Genomic DNA, 19,651 nt, shown 5'->3' with positions numbered 1-19,651 from the left:
GCAGGAGGATCAGCGAAAGATCTAAGGACTTTGTGACAAATAGAAGACATAGTTGATGATTAAGGAATATCGGGACAACATGTCATAGGGAACTTCATTTTGGTAATGCACGTGTCAATGACTTAGTAGTTTGCGATGTTTGGCAAGAGCCTCTAAACCAAACATTGAAACAATATCTGACGCGACGACTTCGGCTTGAATAATGCTACTGCAATGGTGCACGCTCAGTCCTGCAGGCCCGTCCAAGCTCTCTGCTATCAGGTTCTCGTCACCAAGCAGAGTGCACTCGATCAAGATATTTCCCACAGACGTGCAGCCCTTTGGTCAGTGTCCAGACATCATCGCGTAAGTGCAACTATTCCTGATCATACTGCGTGATATAGAAATAACCATATAATCAGTCGCACAGAACCAGAAGCGTTCTTTCTTGATGTTTATTTCAATGCTCACCCAGTGGGCTCACCAGTGGACGCTAAGCCAAAGCTCAAGGCACCTAATGCACTCATGCCAACCGTCATCCCATACGCAGGCGGTATAGTGGAATATGCAGTGAACATGGGGTCTGAGGTACCCTTGAATGCCATTTATATCTTGTCTTTTTTAACTAAACTCTCAGTTTGCCACTCGTTTAATGATTGTACGTGGAGACTTTGAAACAGTATCAATGGCAATATACGGCGATGTCGTTTCAGATACCCCACCCAAGTCAACTACTTACTCTCCCTTCTCCCTACCCACAAATTCCTCCGTTCCCCTCGTGCCTGCCTTAGACGCTGCAAAGAGTAATGACCCGACTGCTCTTGCGAGGAATCTCCTGGCACTCATTCCCAATGCGCCCTCCCTTTCTCTCGTCATCCGCCTTATGTTCTGCCTCAAGCAACCTAATGATGACTGGGAGCTCCCTGAATTCCCGCATCTTTACTCCGACCTGAATGAGGAAGAAATGGATATCGACTTAGATACTGCGTTCCGATGTTTGAGTCGTCCTGTGGTGGATGACGTTTCATCAGAGCAATTACATCGTTTTGCAAAGAAGGTCTCCGAGGCTGTTGGCCCAAGGGTACGTCTTCTGAAGTCAATCCCCATCCAAACCTATCAACTCGTTTCGTAGGACGATGCACAATCGTATCTCATTGCAGGCATTCTTTCCCGTTCTGCTTCGCAGACTCCTGAATTTGCGCAGGCTTTGATGGTATGTCAATTTTTAGGTGCACAACACTTTTTTTCATATCCTCACAGCAAGTGCTCGAACTCGAGACGATATTTGACCCATCAACCTTGGATGAAGATGCTCTATTCACACTTCTGGATGCATCCACGAATCCAGACATATCGCGGTTGTTGAAGGCATCGTGGTTTCTTAATGTCCTACGAGCTGTCCTTGCGCTACCGACAGTAAACCCTGAGATGAAGAAGGCTTGTCGACGGCTTAGTGATCGGGTAGGATCGTGGACAGTCTTCGAACAAGCGCTGTCCGGGGTCCCAGACGCAGATTACACTAGGGCAGCGCTGTTTTTAAAGGACATCGGGAAGGAGGAAAAGAGTTTTGGCATATGGCTGTCGTGTATCACCACTCATGAGGACCTTCTGGCGAAGATCAGAGATGCGCCGGCATACGAGGGCGTGTATCCGCTAGATTTAATGTCTGGCATGAACCCCTCTGAGGAAATAACGCATTCGGAGTTCATGGCATTCGTTAGGGCATTCGTTGGCGTTGCTTCAGTGCTAGCTGTGTACGCCTGGTCGGACAGCCTTCCAAATTTACATTGTCGCGAGCGCACTCTGGGTGTTTTGCGCTTGTGGCAGGAAATTCCTGGATATCGTGCAGTAAGTCATGGCTACCATTACTTTACCCAACATCTGACGAGTGTATTAGATCATCTCCCCCTTGCTACTCCTACCACAAATGACCTTTCGCCTGGAATGCATGACAATCGGAAATGACCCACCCACGACTGCAGGCATCAATGCCGAGTCCCTCCTTTTCGCACTTGCAGCCAACCCGCAAAGTTTCCTCAATCCTGATTTTGTTCGCTGCGTGAGGGGCTGGGAACCATGGAGTCTAACATGGATCAATGAGCGAGAACGAGCAGACATAGAGCGCGCCGCTAAACTCGCAGACGAAGGCCTTGGTGGGGCTGTAGAGGAACTCGTTGGGTTCGCTAAAGAAGGCCACGACGCAATTTTGGATCAAGGCAGGATACGAGCTCTTAGGGTTGCTGTGGCTGTCATCATGCACACGCTGGAGGATAATACCGAGAGCGGAACCAAATGTGGCGACTGGGCGGTGTTAGAGGCTGTATGGGGTGAACACACGCATGGTCTTTTAAATTACGCCATCGATGCGTTTACTCGTATCAGCGTGGAGGTGAAGCAAGGGTTCTCATTGACACCCTCTCCATCGCCTACGATTGGTCTCGAACCGCTCTTGCTCGTCGCGAATGAAAGCCTCCACCTCATTGCGAGCTTGCATCCACTCTCCATTACGACAACCCGTGCAATACGAATGCTCGTGAGCGGCGTTTTGGACATTTACAGCTGTACTGATGTCACATCCCACGAATCTGTTGCGAACAGCGCAGTACGGGACGCTACACTCCTTGTCAAGTATGCATGTGCCAATGTACTCTGTGCACTTTCAAGGGGCTCGCTAGATCAGCCCAAATGCGGCTCATCTGCAGTCCTCCGCACGCTCTTCGAACAGGGGCTCCATTTTGATAATATCGATCCTGCGAGAAGAGTTTTGAGTGCCTTTGACCTTGTCCTTCGAGTTCTAGCAGATGATGGGGATGACTTACCCGCGGGCTGGATGCCCACTGTTGTTCCACAGACTGTAACTCCCCTCACACTCTTCTTCCGTCATCTCGAACCCATGCATAAGGTCCAACTGGTCCAGCAACTTGTCAGCCTCGACCGGGGTGTGTTAGGGCTGGGTGAGTTCCTCGTTCAAGGGGAGGTGAAGAGACTCGCCAGTCTTTTGAAGGTGATGGCCGAGAGAGGGGTTGTCACGCAGTGGGAAGTGGGCGCGGGACTCGAGTTTGTGGCAGGGCTTATGGAAGGTGAAGACGGCGACTGGTGTATATCCGCATTACACCGATCGGAGTGTGGAACCATCATGACCGGCTTACTCGAAGCCAGCCTCTACTCAAAACATCTTGGAATGATTGCCGGGCGGTTAGCTGAGAATCCGGAGTCCCTAGGGATTGAGCTTAGGCTTTCTGTCGTTACTACACTCTTGCGCGGGGTGCAGGTGCAAGAGCCGAGCATATGCAGGATGAACGCCTTCGGCTTGATCTCTGCTGTTCTCGAGACGACCGACGAGAAAGACAGAGATCCCGAACGGCTGCTCTGGGAAGTAGGACACGCACTCAGCGCAGTGGTAGAATCAAACGACAACCTTTCCTCTCTCGACTCCGAGAGCGTCATCAACACGCTTCTACTCTTCGATTCTCCCTCTCAATCCGATCTCCACGGACTCACCTCCGAGCAATGGGTCAAGCTCTGCACCCACTTGGAAACATCGTTGCCACCCAACAACAAGCTCTCCATCATCATCAAAAGCTTCCATCCCTCCCCATCCTCACCACCAACGATCTCATTCCTCCCATCAACCCTCACGCTCCCCCTATACGACTTGATTTCCCTCCTTCAACCACCAGCTCCCCTACCCAGCACCCCACCACCAAAGCGCAAATCACCAAGCCAAGACGTCCTGGGTCTCGTCGCTATCTCCCCACCAACCGCAGTGCTGCGCTCGCCGGCTGTTACTGGTCTCACGAAGACGTATACACGGAATGATTTTCGTGAGTTGAGGCAGTTACCGAGTGCGAGGCAGAATACGAGTAGGTTGCCGAGTATGCATGTCGATGTGAGTTTTTTCTTTTTTCTTTGTTTAAGTGTTCAGACATCTAAATACCACATACAGGATTTCCTCCAGGTCGAAATGTCGTCTTCCCCGCTCGCCCAGCCTGTAGCGCCATCAGGAGACATGCTGAATCTTTCCCCGTCGTTTAACATGGGCAAGGAAAATGGGTACATTTAGAATTAGGAAATGTCGTCGTCGTCGTAGTCGTCAGTGTTACCCTTTTTGTTGTGGATTTGGGTCGGATCATATTCCGTTTGTCCTTGTCCTTGTTATTTGTTTTTGGAATGTCTACAGTATCAGAGCACGAATATTAACCGCCAGCATCGGGTGCAATTGCGTCCATCACGTCATGCAGTTGGGCCACAGTATTTACGGTTCTTTCCCTTTATTTCCTCACCACTATGGCGACCTCTGAAGCTTCATTTCACGGCTGTTGATCTCCAAAATGGGAGCAGGTATCAGATCAACAAAAAGAATTTCTGGCGATACGACAGATTTATCGCCACATTGGTGATATTCCTGTAAGTGTGTTCACATTAGTGCCAACCGTCTCTAGTAGATAAATTTACCATCTTCGCCCGAAGCACGAAGAGGGAATCTATCTACTGGATGCACGGACAACTATCTGTTCTATCGAATTGATGATGAAGGCAGTTCTGCGCATTCCCTTCATCTCTTTGCCAACAATGTGAAGTACAACTCCTTCCGGACGGCGCTTGCGCCTTTCGGCCCTTTCCAACGGTCATCATAGCAGGCAAAGTTTCGCGCAGTACCTTTTCAGTCAAGCATGAAAATGGATTTGATATTATTGCAATTAATTCGCAGCATGGCTGACACGCAGTTTGCGGCTTTCGTGGATCGCGTTGGAGAAGACTGCTCCGGAAATCGACAGAATCTCGGGATTATAGCAGCGACGACAAACTTCGGCGACACCATTGACTTCCTCTTCCTACCAGGTATTCTCGAAGACGCTAAAACATGTCTTCATCGTGCATTCCTTTCCCCTTTCAACGTCTATGTCGATGAATTCAACGACAAAGTTCTGGACAAATTACCGGGCGATTTTCGTAAGTATCGCAAACAGACACCGATCATACATTTCGCTCACAAGACAACTTAGGATCTTATTTTATTTCAGACATCCTGAAAGAAGCCGATCATACTCCGTTGAACGCACCAGAACACACGCCCTACTACCTCACGATGTTGACCCATCCTAGAGTGCCTCCTCATCGCCTGGATCTCAAAAAGAACTGCATTCGCGCCATTCAACGAAACCTCTCGGTGGAAAAAGGAATGGTAAGAAATGCGCGCGTGCGCGTGGTTGCTCTGCATCGTCGGTTCGTCAGAATCCAACTCATCAATACATCCGAAAGCCACTGCATCCCCCTCATCAACTTTGCGTCCCATCCAAACTGTCCGTCGTGGATATCGAATAAAAGACAGTTTCCTTTGCGACGCGCGTATGCAACGACGTTGGATGGTTGTCAATGTTTAACGCTGGCGCGAACCGTGCTCGACTTTCGAACGGATCACGGCCAATTGTACACTGCGTTGTCGGAGGTGAGGACGCGAAGACACACGATGTGTCTATTTGCGGAGGCGAACGAGGGGCAAGACTGTTAATATTGTATTTCCTGAGTTGCTACTATAAACACAGTATATCGTCGAAGAGCCGACCGAAGGGGTGTCCTTGCAATGTGTAAGATAAGATATGTCTGTATACTAATGCTACAAGCCCATGCATTGCCATAATAAATCATCGTTATCATCATGAATCGAGTGGAGAATCGAAGTCACAGGATCAATCAATCTAGTGTGGACGTCGTCTTCGAACATCGTGGGAAGAGGAATGCGGTAGATCTGATGCTGGGGATAGGGATTGCTGTGATAGTGCTGTTGGAGGCGAGCGGAAATATCGATCCATATCAGATTGATCGAATTCTGATGGAGGTATGGGCGAGAGCGGTTCCTCCGGGGATATAGACGACTTCTTGGCCGGTGCTTGAATATCCGGCGCTCTCGACTTCCCACTCCCAACCCTATACATCCTCTTCCTCCTCGCCTTAACAACAGATCTCTCACCCACCACCTGCTCCTTACTCGCCGTCCTCGGGGGAACGCTCCGTACCGTGAAATGGGCGAGCGAGCGCGTATAGGGCGATAATGTGTGATTCGAATAGGATAGGGTGCTCAGCTGGGATATGGTGTTGTTGAGGGCGGGGCGGAGGATGACGGGGTCTGGATCCGGGTCTGTGGTGTGCGTATGAGTGGTGCTCCAGGTGTCGAAGTGGTTTAGATCAGAAGAGGGGGAGATAGAGAGGCGGCGGACGGAGAGGGATGATTTGAGGGAGGTTCCTGCGTCTGCGTTTGTGGTTGTGTCCAGGGGTGCGATAGAGGAGGGTGGGGTGTCGATGACGCCACTGCTCGAAGAGAATTGGGTCTCGAGGCTGGAGGGCGTGATGGGGCGGGGTGGGGTGGGGATATCGTATCCCGGCTCTGATCGTGTGTGGTGGCGCGATTCACCGTAAAGCGAAGGCGTAAGAGGGAAATACGGGTTGAAACTAGAATGCGGCCGATGAAAGGAGAAGCGCGTGGGATGCGATGGACGGGACTGGGGGTCCGAGCGGACAGAAGCTGTGTCTGGTAAACGGGGTGTTTCTGAAGGAGACTGGATCATGGATTGGGAATGGTATACTCGCGGACGGGTGACAGTGCCACCACCCACAGCGGGAAGCGTTTCGTATTCCGTAACAGGCTCCTCGGCGATGGTTGGAGGTGGTGAATACTCGGTGACTGAATCTTCCCAGTCAACGACATCGAATGAACCCTGCCCTTCTTCGCCTTCCAAGCTCTCGTCTTCTCCGGGCTCTTCGGTAAGATCTCCGAGACCCATATTACGCGTGAAGAGGCGGCTGAAGGATGAGAAGACGCTTTTTGTTGGGAGCCCCTCTGGACGGAGGCCGTATGTTGGGTCGAAAATTTCTTGCTCGGGATTGGAGGAAGATGGGTCTGATGCTGGAAGACTGGTATGAAGGGGAGTGGGGGGAGTTCGGACACTTCTACGAGCTGATGTTGATACAGATGCACCCGATATCGAGCGTGCGCGACCGTAGGAAAGAGACCCAAGGGATTGTTGGCGAAGCATGTGTAACCCAATACCAGAAAAGCCAGGTGGCACGTAAGTGAGATCAGGTGCAGAGACGGCGTCGAAAGGTCTGCGCCGCAATGTGGGCGTTCGCTTGTCGAGATACGGCGCCTCCACTTTGGCCCTTACCCATTGTTGACTTAGACGATGAATGATTCCTGGCAGATCCTCCCTGAACATCTGCCTAAGCTGGCCTTCGATCTCGCGTTGGATGAACTTTTGGATTACGGCGATGGAGTCGAATGTACTGTTTATATCTACGTTCTGGAGAGGGTCTGTCTTGAATACGAGTGTGATGCCTTTTTGCTTTGAGACGACTAGGACGACATAGGAGTTGAGTTTGAAGTGGGAGAGGCGGAGAAGCATTGGGACTACAAGAGGGTCTTTGGCGGCGAGCATGCCACGAGAGCCTGTCATGATATGTATATCGGGCTGCTTGTGATTCAAGGGATTCGCCTAATGAAGAAAGTGTCAAAATGGCGGAACGAATGGGAGATAAGTGGTAACACTAAACACCTGCACTTTAGTCTTGAGTACGATATGTGCGTCTCCTGCATAAGTGAAACGAAATATGCCGCGAAAGTGGTCCATTGTCAAGTCACCGATATCCCGAATTTCGAGTTCTGGTGGCTGCAGGGTGGCATATGAGGAGATAGGCGGGATGAAGTTTGAACTGTGCCGGACTCACCTGTGTCCCCATCTCGAGCTCGACGACCTCTATCCTGTCGGCGATGACTGGCGGTTTATTGCCCTTGTTGAGGGCGTTATTCAGCATGTCGATAGCATCTGTGTGAAACTGGTCGGAAAAGCGTGGCCATTCGAATGTGAACGACATTTCTGTGCGTTGACTGCAGTGATTTGCCAGCCAGTCAGCATTCAAAAGATTCGAAGGCAGGTCAAAACCAGGTGGACGTCAGACTGTGCATTTTTTGGCCAGATGAAGCCAGATTACTATAAGATTACGAATGGCGGCAAGTGCATGGATGTAACTCACGTGCGTGCGCTTCTTCGGTTACACGGATTCGAGCTTAGAGCTACATTTCAACTGCTCCGCTGCCCACTCGTTTCCTCAAGTCAAGATCCCACTCTTGTCGTGGGAGCAAGTGACGAGGAGACGGGTACCACTACCTCGTTGACCAATTTCTCATGACCCTTGAGCGTCAGTTCAAGTCTGCATTTCCTTTGGAGTTGGCGCTTGGGACGCTACTTTGTAAATGCCAGTGATGGCCTGCATTGAATATTTTTCGGTGTGTCGGTCAGCAGGAGCGTCGACGAGGGAGTGGTCCCTTGCGCGCACTAAGGTGAGGAGGCACTAAGTTGCATCTCCTACAGAATACTGAACCCACATGTCGGCCTTGCTGTAGATACGTGGTGTCCCGCATGCAAGTTAGTGTTTCAGGAGTAGCGCGGTGGTTGCTTGTAATGTGCTACGCTATATTACAGCTGATTATATTTTTCGTCCTATCAATCTCTTCTCGCATTGATCTTGTACTGATAGGTGACCACATGAATGCAACGAATCATTGGCTTGATGGCTGCGGTAATATCGTAAATGCATCCTGAGGGAGAAGCAGCTTTTTGTTCCTGCCGGTATCATTGGCTGGCAACTACCCTCTCGGTGCACTCGATTACACGACTTCTCCTGATCACTATAGGTTGATTCCGTCTACAGCTTGTCACGCGCAAGTATGGTCACCATACGGACGGGCAGCTCTACATGTGGGCCGGCCCATATACGTACGAGATCATGCATACTGTCATCGATATGGGCCGTACGGCCTATCATCGAGCGATGACAGGTCCCTACTGTTACACGCATTCTTATCGAAGACCATCGCTAAATAATTATTCCCGTATTTGCGTACTCTGTACGGCTGCGCGAGCTGGTACGTGTGGGACTGAATCGCTGTTCACGACACTACGGTTAGCTACTGTCGTTCTCGCCTGCACAACCAGCCACATCCTCAGACAGACCTTACCCGTTTGGTATGTTTAGCTCGAATTCATCGATTTATCTTAACTATTCTTAGCCAAGTGGTTAACAGGTTCGAGATCTGTTCGTGCAAGTTTGAAGCTTGCCGACAACGTTTTTCTCCATGATTGCACCTTGTGCATGAGCTCATGGAGAGGTCATCGAACGTCAACCATAAGAGTCATGGCCAAGTCGTTAACAGATTCGAAATCTGTTTCTCCCGGATGGTGCAGGTTCGCAACCTGCTGACAATAGGTTTTCTTTATGATCGTACCTTGGACATGAACTCATGGAGAGGTCTTCGAACGACAACCATAAGACTTATGGCCAAGTTGTTGACAGATTCGAAGTCTGTTCCTCCTGGATGGTGCAGGTTCGAAACCTGCCGACAATATTTTTTCTCTATAATCTGCATGCTGCGTATCATGGTACAATGGCAGTCATTTATTGGACGCAGCATGGAATTGCATGAGTTGTCAAATGCTCAGTACATGTGGTGATATGTACTCTAACGTGAAGGTTCGGAAGGAACAGAAAGCCTAGCGGGAAGCAAGTACATAAACAATAAAGATACTATGTACTATCGTGATGTTGATGGGTTGGTTCCCAACAATAACAAATTAAAGGAGAGACAACGCAATGAGACAACATAGAAGCATGTAGACGAATAGGGCTTGAAACAATACAAAGACCCCGCTACTGACTGTAGCGGGTATCAGTGTGGTCTTCGCCGCCGCGGATGCTGGCTTTGCAATGGACCTTTGGCAATAATGGGACGAGCCTAGTTTCCTGGATCTCCGCACTCATTGTGCCAAAGTACCTGCAAAATAAATCATTGTAAGTGATGATCCATACCATTGGGAAATCCTTAAAACCTTTGAACGTCGAAACTCCAAATATAACTTGCTCGCACCCACATTCCTAGTCCATCAAGGTACTCCTTGACTAGGCTATCGGTGGAAGGACCCCATGAAGGGATCTTCGCAAAACCGTCGATAAATCTTTTCTTGAGTTTAGTGTGATAGGCGGCTGCCCAACCCATCGCACCGCCTATGTCGAGGCCAAGTTCTAGAATGACAACAGTTATCAGTGAATTGTATTCGTTCCCGCTTGCTTGTTCTCTATTGTACGAGAATATATCCTGTGAAGGTCATTAGCATACCGGTAACAAAGTCTTTAGTATGATTTTACATTGTCAATTGTAACCAAATCTGCGGCGCATTCAACCATATCCACGATGGCAGGATGGTAGAACACCTCATCAGGAAGATCTATTTCCATTCCACATAGTATGAGCCAAGGTAATATACCAGATGATTCCCGTCGGTGCTTGAAATGGTCATCGATACTGCGACAGTGTCTTTGTTCGCGGTCGATAACCTCGACAGCTACTGCACGAAGGTATGTCGTAAAGCTATCAACGAAGCGGGGCTGACAAGTCATGCTTATGGTCTGCATCGCACGAGCCGAACATCTGCACAAAATTCAGATGCATGATCAAACAAGCAGAGGATGCTTACTGTCGCATCATTTCTCCCATGATGTGTTCACCCTCTGGTCGTATCTTATGAGGATTGTGTAAGGCATCCACGCCGATGTCCACTATTCCGTTGGCGTCTGCTGCAGTGCTTCTCTCGGTGACTTCGTCCACAAATAATTGTATATCCATTGCTTCGCAACAAACTCGAAGATGTTCTATGTTGCAAGAATAAGGTCAACTTGGGTCAGTAGTGCGTGCCAGGGATTGAGTACGGACCTCTTGACACGGTAGGATGAGCCAGTGCTACTAGGTAAGCTACAAGAACAATACGCGTCAACAATCTTCAGAGGCAAGTTAACATAACTCAAACCTGCATCACACTTGTCGAATGCTTCCAATGTTTCAGGATCCACAGCTTTGAAACTATGAAACCAAGCATCGGCTTCAATTTTCACAGCTTCGAAATGAGGGTTGATCGTGCGAGGCCACGGCCAGTCGGTCATGGTATCCGGAAGGTAAATCGTCTTTGGGCGAGTTTCCATGATCTCCTATTTCCGATGATCAGTGATAGAAACTATGAATTGTAGGAGGGGGCTAAGGATAAATGATGTGCAGCGTCCCTTTTATACAAAATGTGGGGACGAAAATTTGTGGAATAGTCTTCGTCGGTTCCATGGCATACTATCAGTAATCGGTAGCCAGTTTGCACCCTTGGCACTGGTAGTGTTGCCGTCGAAGCGAGGTAGGCCGCGGGCCCGGATCAGATTTTGGACCCGTCGAAAAACGATGAACGATCTCTGTTTGGCATAGTCTCGGTCGAAACGCTTTGAGCGAGGCACTTTGCCAAAAACGCCAATCGAAAGCAAGCGAGACCAAGCGAGTCACTTGGCAAGTTGGACCCGTCGAAAAACGATCGTTGAACGATCCCTGTTTGGCATAGTCTCGGTCGCTTTGAGCGAGGCACTTTGCCAAAAACGCCAACCGAAAGCAAGCGAGTGCCAATCTACTGTTCGTGTTTGACTCGTTAGATATGTTCTGTTGCTGTACTACATCAAACCGAGCGCTCAAATCATCTGATGTACGAATCGTCTCGTTGATATAGTCCATGATCTCCTTGTAAATATCGTCGAAGGTCTGCAAGTTCACCGAAAAATACTTGAATTTGCCTTTGATGTGCGCCATCAGCACGCAGTAGAGTGCAGCTCCACAGACTGCGAAGAGCCTGTCTAGCCGTCCGTCCTGTTGGAAGAAACGATTGATTCGACGATACGTACGCGTGTTACCTGTCCCGGAGGATTAATCTCCGGGACTTCTCTTTCCTTATCACCTGTGACTCCCACGTAACGACAGTAATAATAGGTGATAATACATAGGGTTCGCACCTGTAAGACAAGGCAGATCTGGCGTTCCAGAGCCTCCTTCCATATTGTTTGGATAAAGATGAACTTTATGGACAATCAACCCACCCCGCTGAGAGCGGAGTTTGAACAAACAGCGTATGGAGGCAAAAGTGTGAATTGAACAGTGAGGGTTGCGCCACGCGGATGTACACAATATCATGGCTGGTTGAGTCCTCCGTGAGTCCAGGTGTACAATATTACAGTTACGAAGTCCACCTTCCGAAGGACTTCAGCCCCTGAAGCGTGTGACCTACCACTCCGAAATTGTTCGGCTCCTAGGCAAAGAGCTCGTTTACCGTAGCTTATGATACTCTGTTACCTTTTTCGGGGGGACAAGCGAGTCTATTATAGAGCAGTTGACGCTGCCTAGCCGCTTATAACGGTATCGAGAGAACACTGGTCCGAGGGGAAATGCTCTTATGCACGCTAAAACTGTTATCTTTCTATAACGTTAAACTTCTGAAGTCAGATTGCTGGTTTAGAGCGATGCACTTGTACGTCACGATGTATTATTAGAGGCGTTCTCTTGGACATTTTTCTACTTGTTCATCTAGCGGGTCCAATATAGATTAGCACAGAACTCTAGCAACAAGAACAAGCACAATGACCACTTACGACGACATAGAACGCAGAAGACATGATGATAACGGCACCAACAATTGACAGTAAGGACGGCATAACTCCGAAGATTACGCGTTCCAGCATCACAGCGAAAAGCACCTGGGTGTACATTCCAGTGACACCACGCGACACTGTTTCTCGTTGCAGCCCCATTGTCAAAAGAGTCTGGAATAGCGATGGATAACTACTAGGCAGGTGCAGGATCACTAGCACTCACCTGCGTCACGAAGCCAAAAACACCAACCATGAGTAAAAGCATCCACCCCCATGGTGTGGGATACACAACCGGGATACTTAAAACAATCATCCTGTTGGAAACTAGTATTAAATCGACACGTAAAATGCAGGGATGTATTTGCGAACCCCAACAATGATATGATGGTGCACCACAGCGAAAAGAATGTCAGCACATGCATCGGGTGGGCGCGTTTTCCAATTGCACGAATCGACGTATCTGGAACAAATTATTGATGTCTGACATGAGAGATTGCATGCATACATGCACCAGTATTGCCGATCACGCTCATCATACATGCGCTACCAAAATATACTGATGAATTTAGTGGAGCAGCGTACAAATAATGGTGCTCACCCAACAGCGGCCAGCCTTTCCGCTGGGGTTCCTTCTGGCAAGTGACCTCCGTCAGGGATGGAGCCAAATAGAAATGGGGGCCTTGTAACGAGAACCACACCGAGTAAACTGCACACTATGGACGCCTCTATAAGAAGTAATAGATAACAGAAGTCAGAGAATAACTCTCACCTCCAGCGACAGCTTGATTGGTGGAATAGCTCTCCTTCAGGAGGATGGATCCAGCGACTGCTGTCGTAAGAGGTGTCAAAAAAATCAGGACTGTCGCATCTGCGACAGATAAATGCTCAAGTGACAGATACACGCCGAATAGTCCGAAAAACCTTGTCCAAGAAAAAGATATTGGAAATTTGAAGGTTGTGCACGTATAATCAGTACGCACCCAGTAATGCCACGAGTGATCAGTAACGATCGAACATCTTTTGGGCCAGTTATCGGATCAGGGATCCTCATAATAATCCTTTGTACCATCAGCTATAGGTCGTCGTCTGCACAAGCAACCAACAGACATGTATATCACACAGCATAGAAACGTGACGGCCTAGGACAAATCGATATTCAACTCGAATGCGGAAACTACGTGACATACCATCCTGATTATAATAACCTGTGATACTGTGTTCACTCCATTCGACGACCAAAGGTAAGGAAATAGCTGACCTGAAGCGCATGCACTGGAGTCTCCAATCTGTTTAGTATCTTCACAGAAACATACATGCATGCGGAGAAAGACTGTGCGGATATGATGAATAGCATCCCAATATTGCTAGCGATGATGTCTGGGACGCTAGGTTGGCTGTAGTTAGCTATTGCTCCATCATCGCATTCAAGTTGGTGTGAGGAAGTTGTGTTGTCAATGAGATGAGACTCGTCAGACTCGCTATCGCTCATCTTCAAAATTCGTGGGGTCGCTAGCTACTAAACAGCGTGGGTACACTGCATGTAGCGAAATGAATGTAAAGTACAGTAAAGGTACATCCGGCGGCCCTAACTGCGTCACGTGCAGTCGACAATTAATGTAGCCCTGCAGCTGTAGTGGGCAGGCCCCGGCAGGGATTCACGGATTTTATGCTGCAGTGAGTAAGTATAAATTAAAGTAATTGCAATCAGAAGCCATACTAGGCATGCAATACTAGCGAGGTGTGTCAACACACTCTAAGCGTCATCGCAGAGGCGTCCTGAGTCTGCCATGAGACCAGCACAAGGAATAGCAGAGGAGAGCATTGTTACAGTGAATTTCCGCCTGGGTGCAACTTCAATGACTGGTGACTCATGTTGGGGTCCAGACCTAGTACGGAAGGAAAGGCCCTGACGCAGGAACTGCGTGATTCCGTTGGAGTGGCAGGGTGGAGAACTTATTTCGAACTGGATATGAACTCAGTCATGCATTATGAGTTCACTAAAACTGGAGACTGACATGATCGAGCTGAGTTGCAGCCTGCGGCAAGGCCGAGCGGTCGGGAGGCAAGGGAAACATAGCAGGGAACTGTGGGAACGGTCGAGTCAAATCTCACAGAAATGACATAAAGAGACATACATCCCATGGATCACGAGGCTGTACAGGAAGAACTGAGTTGACGCGAGAAGTAAAGTGAAAGAGTTTGCGGACATGGCGAAGGAAAATGAGCTGTTGATGGTCTATTGTAGGCGAATGAATTTGATGCATGGGGGGAGAACTTAGAAGATATAATGACGGGCCATTTTTCTGGGGTTCTGCGCACGGCGGCGGGACGGCGTCAGACTGTAATGATTGATGTGGATCAGCACAATGAGCACAATGGTAACAATGATAATGGGATACATATGTTAAGTAAATGCCATCGTTCTTCAAGAGAAAGTTAGTCTAGAAAAGATGGTGTCATGCAGGTGAATGCGTACTTTTTTGGGGAGGATTCTGGACCCTTCGGCGTGGTGAGTGGTCACAGTGGTGGTAGCATCGCAGTTGTTTCGTCCAGGTGGAGAACGTGGATCAAACTGCCAAAGGATGGTGAGACGTGCACTGACACTACGTACGTACCATATGCAACTCTTGCAGAAGAACTCCTGATTATTGCCTTCAACGTTTGGCATACTGGCAATAGGGGAGTTCAAAGCTGGATTTCGAGGCCGATTGGACGCAATTTGGACGTGGATTTGGACTTGGATTTGGACGCTAAAAAACGCCGAAATCCGATTTCAACTTTGACAACCCTCGATTTCGACCTGATTTCGACGGATTTGACACTAACCGTTTTCGCTTACCCAAGTGCTTGCCGCGTCGGAGTTCAAATTACCATAGTACAATGGTTAGCATAGGATACGTGAAAACTGTTTTGAAACCACCATGCCCTTTCAAACTGAGCGCCAGCAGGCTGCTGAATCAATACTCGAGTCATACATTGCAGCTCTCTGGCGAAATCCCACATTCTCGTTGATTCTATGTCTTCTTCTAGCTCTGGTTCTTCTGATTCAAGCTCCGACGACTCCTCTGGCGAATCTGATGCCGACCCGATGCCTACTACCAGCGAAGTTTTGCTTGGTGTGGTAGGCACATTGTACTCTCGGAGCTTGTCGACAGGGATCCAATAGTCAAGAGTGGTGAAAATTTAGTCGCCCCGAGATTTTCAGAGCATATGTTCGGGTAACCCCTGACTGCTTTGATGTGCTCGATGTAAGTCACGTCGTGCGTATTTCAGAGTCCGACTCACGTTGCCGAATGTTGCCGCTGAACCAGCCGAAATCCATCCCAAATCCATCCCAAATCCACCAAAGCTGATTTCGTTTTTGAAAAACGAAATCCACATCCAAATCCACATCCAAATCCACGTCCAAATCAGCCTCGAAATCCAGCTTTGAACTCCCCTAATGTCATACACACGGCAGAGTAGTTGAAATGTAGCTTGAATACACAACCAACTCAAATATGATAGCGCCGAGGCTCTAAGAAGCACACGCACGTGAGTCACATCCCATTTGCTATATCCTGTCCATCTCGGCTGTGACTCAGACTGTACTTGTTTTCTATCTTTCCAGCTTTCGAATCCTCACATAAGATATGTCTGGCTGGCTTCGCTTCAACGTGTCCACGGGCATATCAGAAGCTGCATGGACTGCTCTATATGCCAATGCTAATGCTACCTGTGCCAATCTTATCCTTCCCCACGCCAAGAAGGTTTTCGGTCACTAAAAGTTCACGCCCAAATTCGTTTCCACTGAGCAGTTTTGGTTGGTGTACTCAAAGCCTGGCACTTCCGAAATTCAGTTCATATTTTCCTGCACAGAGGGACCACTAGGCAAAGTTCAAACACCCCCTCTATATCATCCCTACAGTCCCCATCGCTGATTTAACGCCCGAGCTCCTTAAAAGCTCTATGGAGGCGCTGTGCAGCGCGCTTCTGAACGAGACTGGCTTCAAGAGGGAGAGGGCCTTTTCCGCCTTTTTCGTTGAGAAGATTGCAGACACCTTCATTCTGGCGTGGGAGAAACATCGCCATGTCTGCATCGAGTACGTACTAGTGACCATAACATTGCACCACAACACTAACTTCTTTCTGAACAGGTTGCTGGAGGAGTATAAACAAGTCGACTCAGATGTGTCAACGTTTCGCCAAGGTAGTATATGGCCGTGTGTGTTTCCAGGATTTTAGTGAGGGGTCTTTCGATGGCTCGAGATTGGTTTTGGTCAAGTCAAAGTCGAACTCAGTCATTGATATATTGAAGATTCCATCTCTGTTGAATTGGGGATCGTGGCTCTGAATATTCAAGTCGATAATTAGCGCACACGGCTTGGCATCCATAACTGAACAGTGAAGAACAGTCTGAACAGATCAGCGCCAAGTATTGGGTGCCACACTACTGAGTTGCATCCCTCCTCGCCATTCTTTCCCTTTCATTGGGTAAAACATATTTGGTTGTGAAGACGTTTTTATCCATGAGATCTCACTGTGTCGTGTCAACTCGCGGACTGTACCAAACCATCAAAAGTGAAATCAAGCAAGCAGAAACGCACTCCAAAGCGCGACCATCCCACTCTCACCAGATAAAACAGGGCTCGCGGCCGTCAAACTCCCAAACGAGATCCTACATGCAGCACGGCGAAGCGTGCATGGACATGTCTGGGTAGCGAGCAGAGGCGTAGCAGTTATACTTGGAAACATGGAAGGCATACTCGGGGATGCAATCATGGGAGACGCAAGAGGTACCGCAACAGGAGATCCGATGAGAGACAACAGCAGGATGGCGATCGAGTCGCCCGTGGACAAGGGAGTTCAGGACCACTTACCGAAGGGTTTCACATGAGGTTGTGGCGGATGGGCTTTGGCTTCGTCGTCTTCGGTTCCTCCGTCTCCTTTGGCTTGGGTTTCGCCTTCGGTGCGGACACGGGCGAGGCAGGTGTAGAGCGCGAGACTGTTCTTGCAGCAGTCTCTACACTCGCTGTTGAAAATTAATTGTCCTTATCCGATCATCGATGAGCCAGAGAAAGCCTTGAGCAGTAAAAAAGAGCTACACCCCGACTCACATTTCTGAGCCTGATCCTTGTGCAGAGATGATGTAGTAGTAATTTGCGTTGATGCCAAGACTTGCTGGGTCTGTCGTGCATGTGCATCTGAGGATGCGATTAACGACCACGAAGGTTCCCTGATACAGAGATCCTTCGCACGTTGAGAACATGCTTTCTCCTCTTCGTCAGAGGAGACTGATAGAGAAGGTACGTGTCCCTTGCAGAATTTAGGCTGCTTGATGGGTGTGGCTGCTTTGATTACGGTGGTGTATTCTTACGAATGAAGAGGCTTGGACTAGGAACGGGAGAGGGCGAGGGAGAGGGACTCAAAAAACTAAATTAGCCATGGATCATACCTAGGAACGGGAACGAGACTAAGTAGGGTAATAATCAGGAAAATGTATGTAGAATTGTGAATAAGAGAGCTCACCTCAGTCTTGGATCAAAAGGCTGAGGGAGAATATCTGACGGGGAGAACGCTGATTGAGACGGAGAATCAAATTCGCAAAGGTGAACGTGTATGAGGCGTAACGAGGAGTGATTGCATATGTAAAAGAAAAGGATTGAAATAATATGAAACCCCGCTACTGACCATAGCGGGAATCAGTGCGGTCTTCGCCACCGCGGATGCTGGTTTTGCAATGGACCTTCGGCAATAATGGGACAAGCCTAGTTTGCTGTATCTCCGCACTCATTATGCCAAAGTACCTGCAAAATAAATCGTTGTAAGTGATGACCCATACCATTGGGAAATTCTGAGGACCTTTGAATGTCGAAACTCCAATAATTAGCTGCTCGCACCCAGTTTCCTAGTCTATCAAGGTACTCCTTGACTAAGCTATCGGTGGAAGGACCCCATGAAGGGATCTTCGCAAGACCGCCGATAAATCTCTTCCTGAGTTTAGTGTGATAGGCGGCTGCCCAACCCATCGCACTGCCTATGTCGAGGCCGAGTTCTAGCATGACAACAGTTATCAGTGAATTGTAGTCGATCCCGCTTGCTTGTTCTCTATTCCACGAAAGCATATCCTATGAAGGTTGTTAGTATACCGGAAACCAAGACTTTAGTATGACTTTACATTGTCAACTGTAACCAAATCTGCGGCGCATTCAACCATATCCACGATGGCAGGATGGTAGAACACCTCATCAGGAAGATCTATCTCCATTCCACATAGCATGAGCCAAGGTAATATACCAGATGATTCCCGTCGGTGCTTGAAATGGTCATCGATACTGCGACAGTGTCTTTGTTCGCGGTCGATAACCTCGACAGCTACTGCACGAAGGTATGTCGTAAAGCTATCAATGAAGCGGCGCTGACAAGTCATGCTCATGGTCTGCATTGCACGAGCCGAACATCTGCACAAATTTCAGATGAATGATCAAATAAGCAGAGGGTACTTACTGTCGCATCATTTCTCCAATGATGTGTTCACCCTCTGGTCGTATCTTATGAGGATTGTGTAAGGCATCGACGACGATGTCCACTATTTCGTTGGCGCCTGCTGCAGTGCTTCTATCGGTGACTTCGTCCACAACTAATTGCATATCCATTGCTTCGCAACCGACTCGAAGATGTTCTATGTTGCAAGAATAAAGTCAGGGCCCCAGGGGTCAGTAGTACGCGCCAGGGGTTGAGTACGGACCTCCTGACACAGTGGGATGACCCAGTGCTACTAGGTAAGCTACAAAAACAATACGCATCAACGATCTTCAGAGGCAAATTAATATAAGTCGAACCTGCACCAGACTTGTCGAATGCTTCTAATATCTCAGGATCCAGGGTTTTGAAACTATGTACCCAAGCATCAGCTTCAATTTTCACAGCTTCAAAATGAGGGTTGATCGCGTGAGGCCACGGCCAGTCGGTCATGGTATCCGGAAGGTAAATCACTTTTGGGCGAGTTTCCATGACTTCCTATTGCTGATGATCAGCAATGGAACCTATGGATTGTAGGAGGGGGCTAAGGATAAATGGTGCTTTTCTACAAAATGTGAGGACGGAAATTTATGGAATGGTCTTTGTCGGATTATGGCATACTCGGGAGTCGGCAGGCTACTGGGTGTCGGAGCTTGTGGAGTGTCGCGGT

The 19,651-nt window shown here is 48.6% G+C and overlaps 6 protein-coding genes across 6 annotated transcripts; 2 read left to right on the top strand and 4 right to left on the bottom strand.

Annotated features, from left to right (window-relative positions):
- The first annotated feature begins 147 nt into the window (after positions 1–147).
- Positions 148–4,225, top strand: DFJ58DRAFT_759015 (uncharacterized protein). Its single transcript, XM_041388329.1, has 7 exons — positions 148–345; positions 402–567; positions 617–1,060; positions 1,112–1,192; positions 1,240–1,827; positions 1,877–3,868; positions 3,926–4,225. The coding sequence occupies exons 1-7, from the start codon at positions 203–205 to the stop codon at positions 4,040–4,042; spliced, it is 3,531 nt and encodes a 1,176-aa protein (XP_041249894.1). The 5' UTR covers positions 148–202; the 3' UTR covers positions 4,043–4,225.
- Positions 4,226–5,068: 843 nt separating this feature from the next.
- On the top strand, positions 5,069–5,491 carry DFJ58DRAFT_695725 (uncharacterized protein; the record flags this gene model as incomplete). The annotated part of the gene is made up of 1 exon (XM_041383462.1): positions 5,069–5,491. The coding sequence occupies one exon, from the start codon at positions 5,069–5,071 to the stop codon at positions 5,489–5,491; it is 423 nt and encodes a 140-aa protein (XP_041249893.1).
- A 7-nt stretch (positions 5,492–5,498) lies between these two features.
- Positions 5,499–8,003, bottom strand: DFJ58DRAFT_759011 (uncharacterized protein). Its single transcript, XM_041388328.1, has 3 exons — positions 7,702–8,003; positions 7,530–7,643; positions 5,499–7,469 (listed from the first exon to the last, which is right to left on the bottom strand). The coding sequence occupies exons 1-3, from the start codon at positions 7,846–7,848 to the stop codon at positions 5,679–5,681; spliced, it is 2,052 nt and encodes a 683-aa protein (XP_041249892.1). The 5' UTR covers positions 7,849–8,003; the 3' UTR covers positions 5,499–5,678.
- Positions 8,004–9,583: 1,580 nt separating this feature from the next.
- DFJ58DRAFT_363663 (terpenoid synthase) lies at positions 9,584–11,349 on the bottom strand. Its single transcript, XM_041380034.1, has 6 exons — positions 10,836–11,349; positions 10,742–10,780; positions 10,506–10,680; positions 10,177–10,459; positions 9,861–10,126; positions 9,584–9,805 (listed from the first exon to the last, which is right to left on the bottom strand). Exons 1-6 carry the CDS (start codon positions 11,005–11,007, stop codon positions 9,682–9,684), a joined length of 1,059 nt encoding a protein of 352 aa, XP_041249891.1. The 5' UTR covers positions 11,008–11,349; the 3' UTR covers positions 9,584–9,681.
- An 843-nt stretch (positions 11,350–12,192) lies between these two features.
- On the bottom strand, positions 12,193–14,109 carry DFJ58DRAFT_363640 (uncharacterized protein). The gene is made up of 11 exons (XM_041380033.1): positions 13,739–14,109; positions 13,668–13,685; positions 13,588–13,619; positions 13,461–13,538; positions 13,250–13,401; positions 13,079–13,193; positions 12,986–13,023; positions 12,850–12,940; positions 12,704–12,794; positions 12,481–12,651; positions 12,193–12,415 (listed from the first exon to the last, which is right to left on the bottom strand). Exons 1-11 carry the CDS (start codon positions 13,967–13,969, stop codon positions 12,404–12,406), a joined length of 1,029 nt encoding a protein of 342 aa, XP_041249890.1. The 5' UTR covers positions 13,970–14,109; the 3' UTR covers positions 12,193–12,403.
- Positions 14,110–17,907: 3,798 nt separating this feature from the next.
- Positions 17,908–19,651, bottom strand: DFJ58DRAFT_363548 (isoprenoid synthase domain-containing protein). Its single transcript, XM_041380032.1, has 7 exons — positions 19,302–19,651; positions 19,208–19,246; positions 18,967–19,141; positions 18,638–18,920; positions 18,322–18,587; positions 17,989–18,266; positions 17,908–17,932 (listed from the first exon to the last, which is right to left on the bottom strand). Exons 1-6 carry the CDS (start codon positions 19,471–19,473, stop codon positions 18,143–18,145), a joined length of 1,059 nt encoding a protein of 352 aa, XP_041249889.1. The 5' UTR covers positions 19,474–19,651; the 3' UTR covers positions 17,908–17,932; positions 17,989–18,142.

The sequence above is a fragment of the Suillus subalutaceus genome, assembly GCF_016647625.1.
Source record: "Suillus subalutaceus strain FC151 chromosome Unknown DFJ58scaffold_5, whole genome shotgun sequence".
In the NCBI taxonomy this organism is placed as follows: domain Eukaryota; kingdom Fungi; phylum Basidiomycota; class Agaricomycetes; order Boletales; family Suillaceae; genus Suillus; species Suillus subalutaceus.
Note: the sequence above shows the minus strand (reverse complement) of the source record. Positions and strands in the feature narration are given on the sequence as shown.

Excerpts from the sequence above, each read along its gene's own strand:
- DFJ58DRAFT_759011 (XM_041388328.1), bottom strand. The coding sequence starts at position 7,848 with ATGTCGTTCACATTCGAATGGCCACGCTTTTCCGACCAGTTTCACACA. Across the intron at positions 7,644-7,701 it reads AGCTCGAGATGGGGACACAG|CCACCAGAACTCGAAATTCG; the intron begins GTGAGTCCGGCA and ends GCCACCCTGCAG. Across the intron at positions 7,470-7,529 it reads TACTCAAGACTAAAGTGCAG|GCGAATCCCTTGAATCACAA; the intron begins GTGTTTAGTGTT and ends TTTCTTCATTAG.
- DFJ58DRAFT_363548 (XM_041380032.1), bottom strand. The coding sequence starts at position 19,473 with ATGGAAACTCGCCCAAAAGTGATTTACCTTCCGGATACCATGACCGAC. Across the intron at positions 19,247-19,301 it reads ATTCGACAAGTCTGGTGCAG|CTTACCTAGTAGCACTGGGT; the intron begins GTTCGACTTATA and ends TTGTTTTTGTAG. Across the intron at positions 18,588-18,637 it reads ATTTGGTTACAGTTGACAAT|GATATGCTTTCGTGGAATAG; the intron begins GTAAAGTCATAC and ends CAACCTTCATAG.
- DFJ58DRAFT_363663 (XM_041380034.1), bottom strand. The coding sequence starts at position 11,007 with ATGGAAACTCGCCCAAAGACGATTTACCTTCCGGATACCATGACCGAC. Across the intron at positions 10,460-10,505 it reads ATGGGAGAAATGATGCGACA|ATGTTCGGCTCGTGCGATGC; the intron begins GTAAGCATCCTC and ends AATTTTGTGCAG. Across the intron at positions 10,127-10,176 it reads ATTTGGTTACAATTGACAAT|GATATATTCTCGTACAATAG; the intron begins GTAAAATCATAC and ends TGACCTTCACAG.
- DFJ58DRAFT_363640 (XM_041380033.1), bottom strand. The coding sequence starts at position 13,969 with ATGAGCGATAGCGAGTCTGACGAGTCTCATCTCATTGACAACACAACT. Across the intron at positions 13,539-13,587 it reads CTATGCTGTGTGATATACAT|GATTATTATGAGGATCCCTG; the intron begins GTCTGTTGGTTG and ends GATGGTACAAAG. Across the intron at positions 12,795-12,849 it reads ACCATCATATCATTGTTGGG|GATGATTGTTTTAAGTATCC; the intron begins GTTCGCAAATAC and ends AGTTTCCAACAG.
- DFJ58DRAFT_759015 (XM_041388329.1), top strand. The coding sequence starts at position 203 with ATGCTACTGCAATGGTGCACGCTCAGTCCTGCAGGCCCGTCCAAGCTC. Across the intron at positions 346-401 it reads CAGTGTCCAGACATCATCGC|TCGCACAGAACCAGAAGCGT; the intron begins GTAAGTGCAACT and ends CCATATAATCAG. Across the intron at positions 1,828-1,876 it reads AAATTCCTGGATATCGTGCA|ATCATCTCCCCCTTGCTACT; the intron begins GTAAGTCATGGC and ends CGAGTGTATTAG.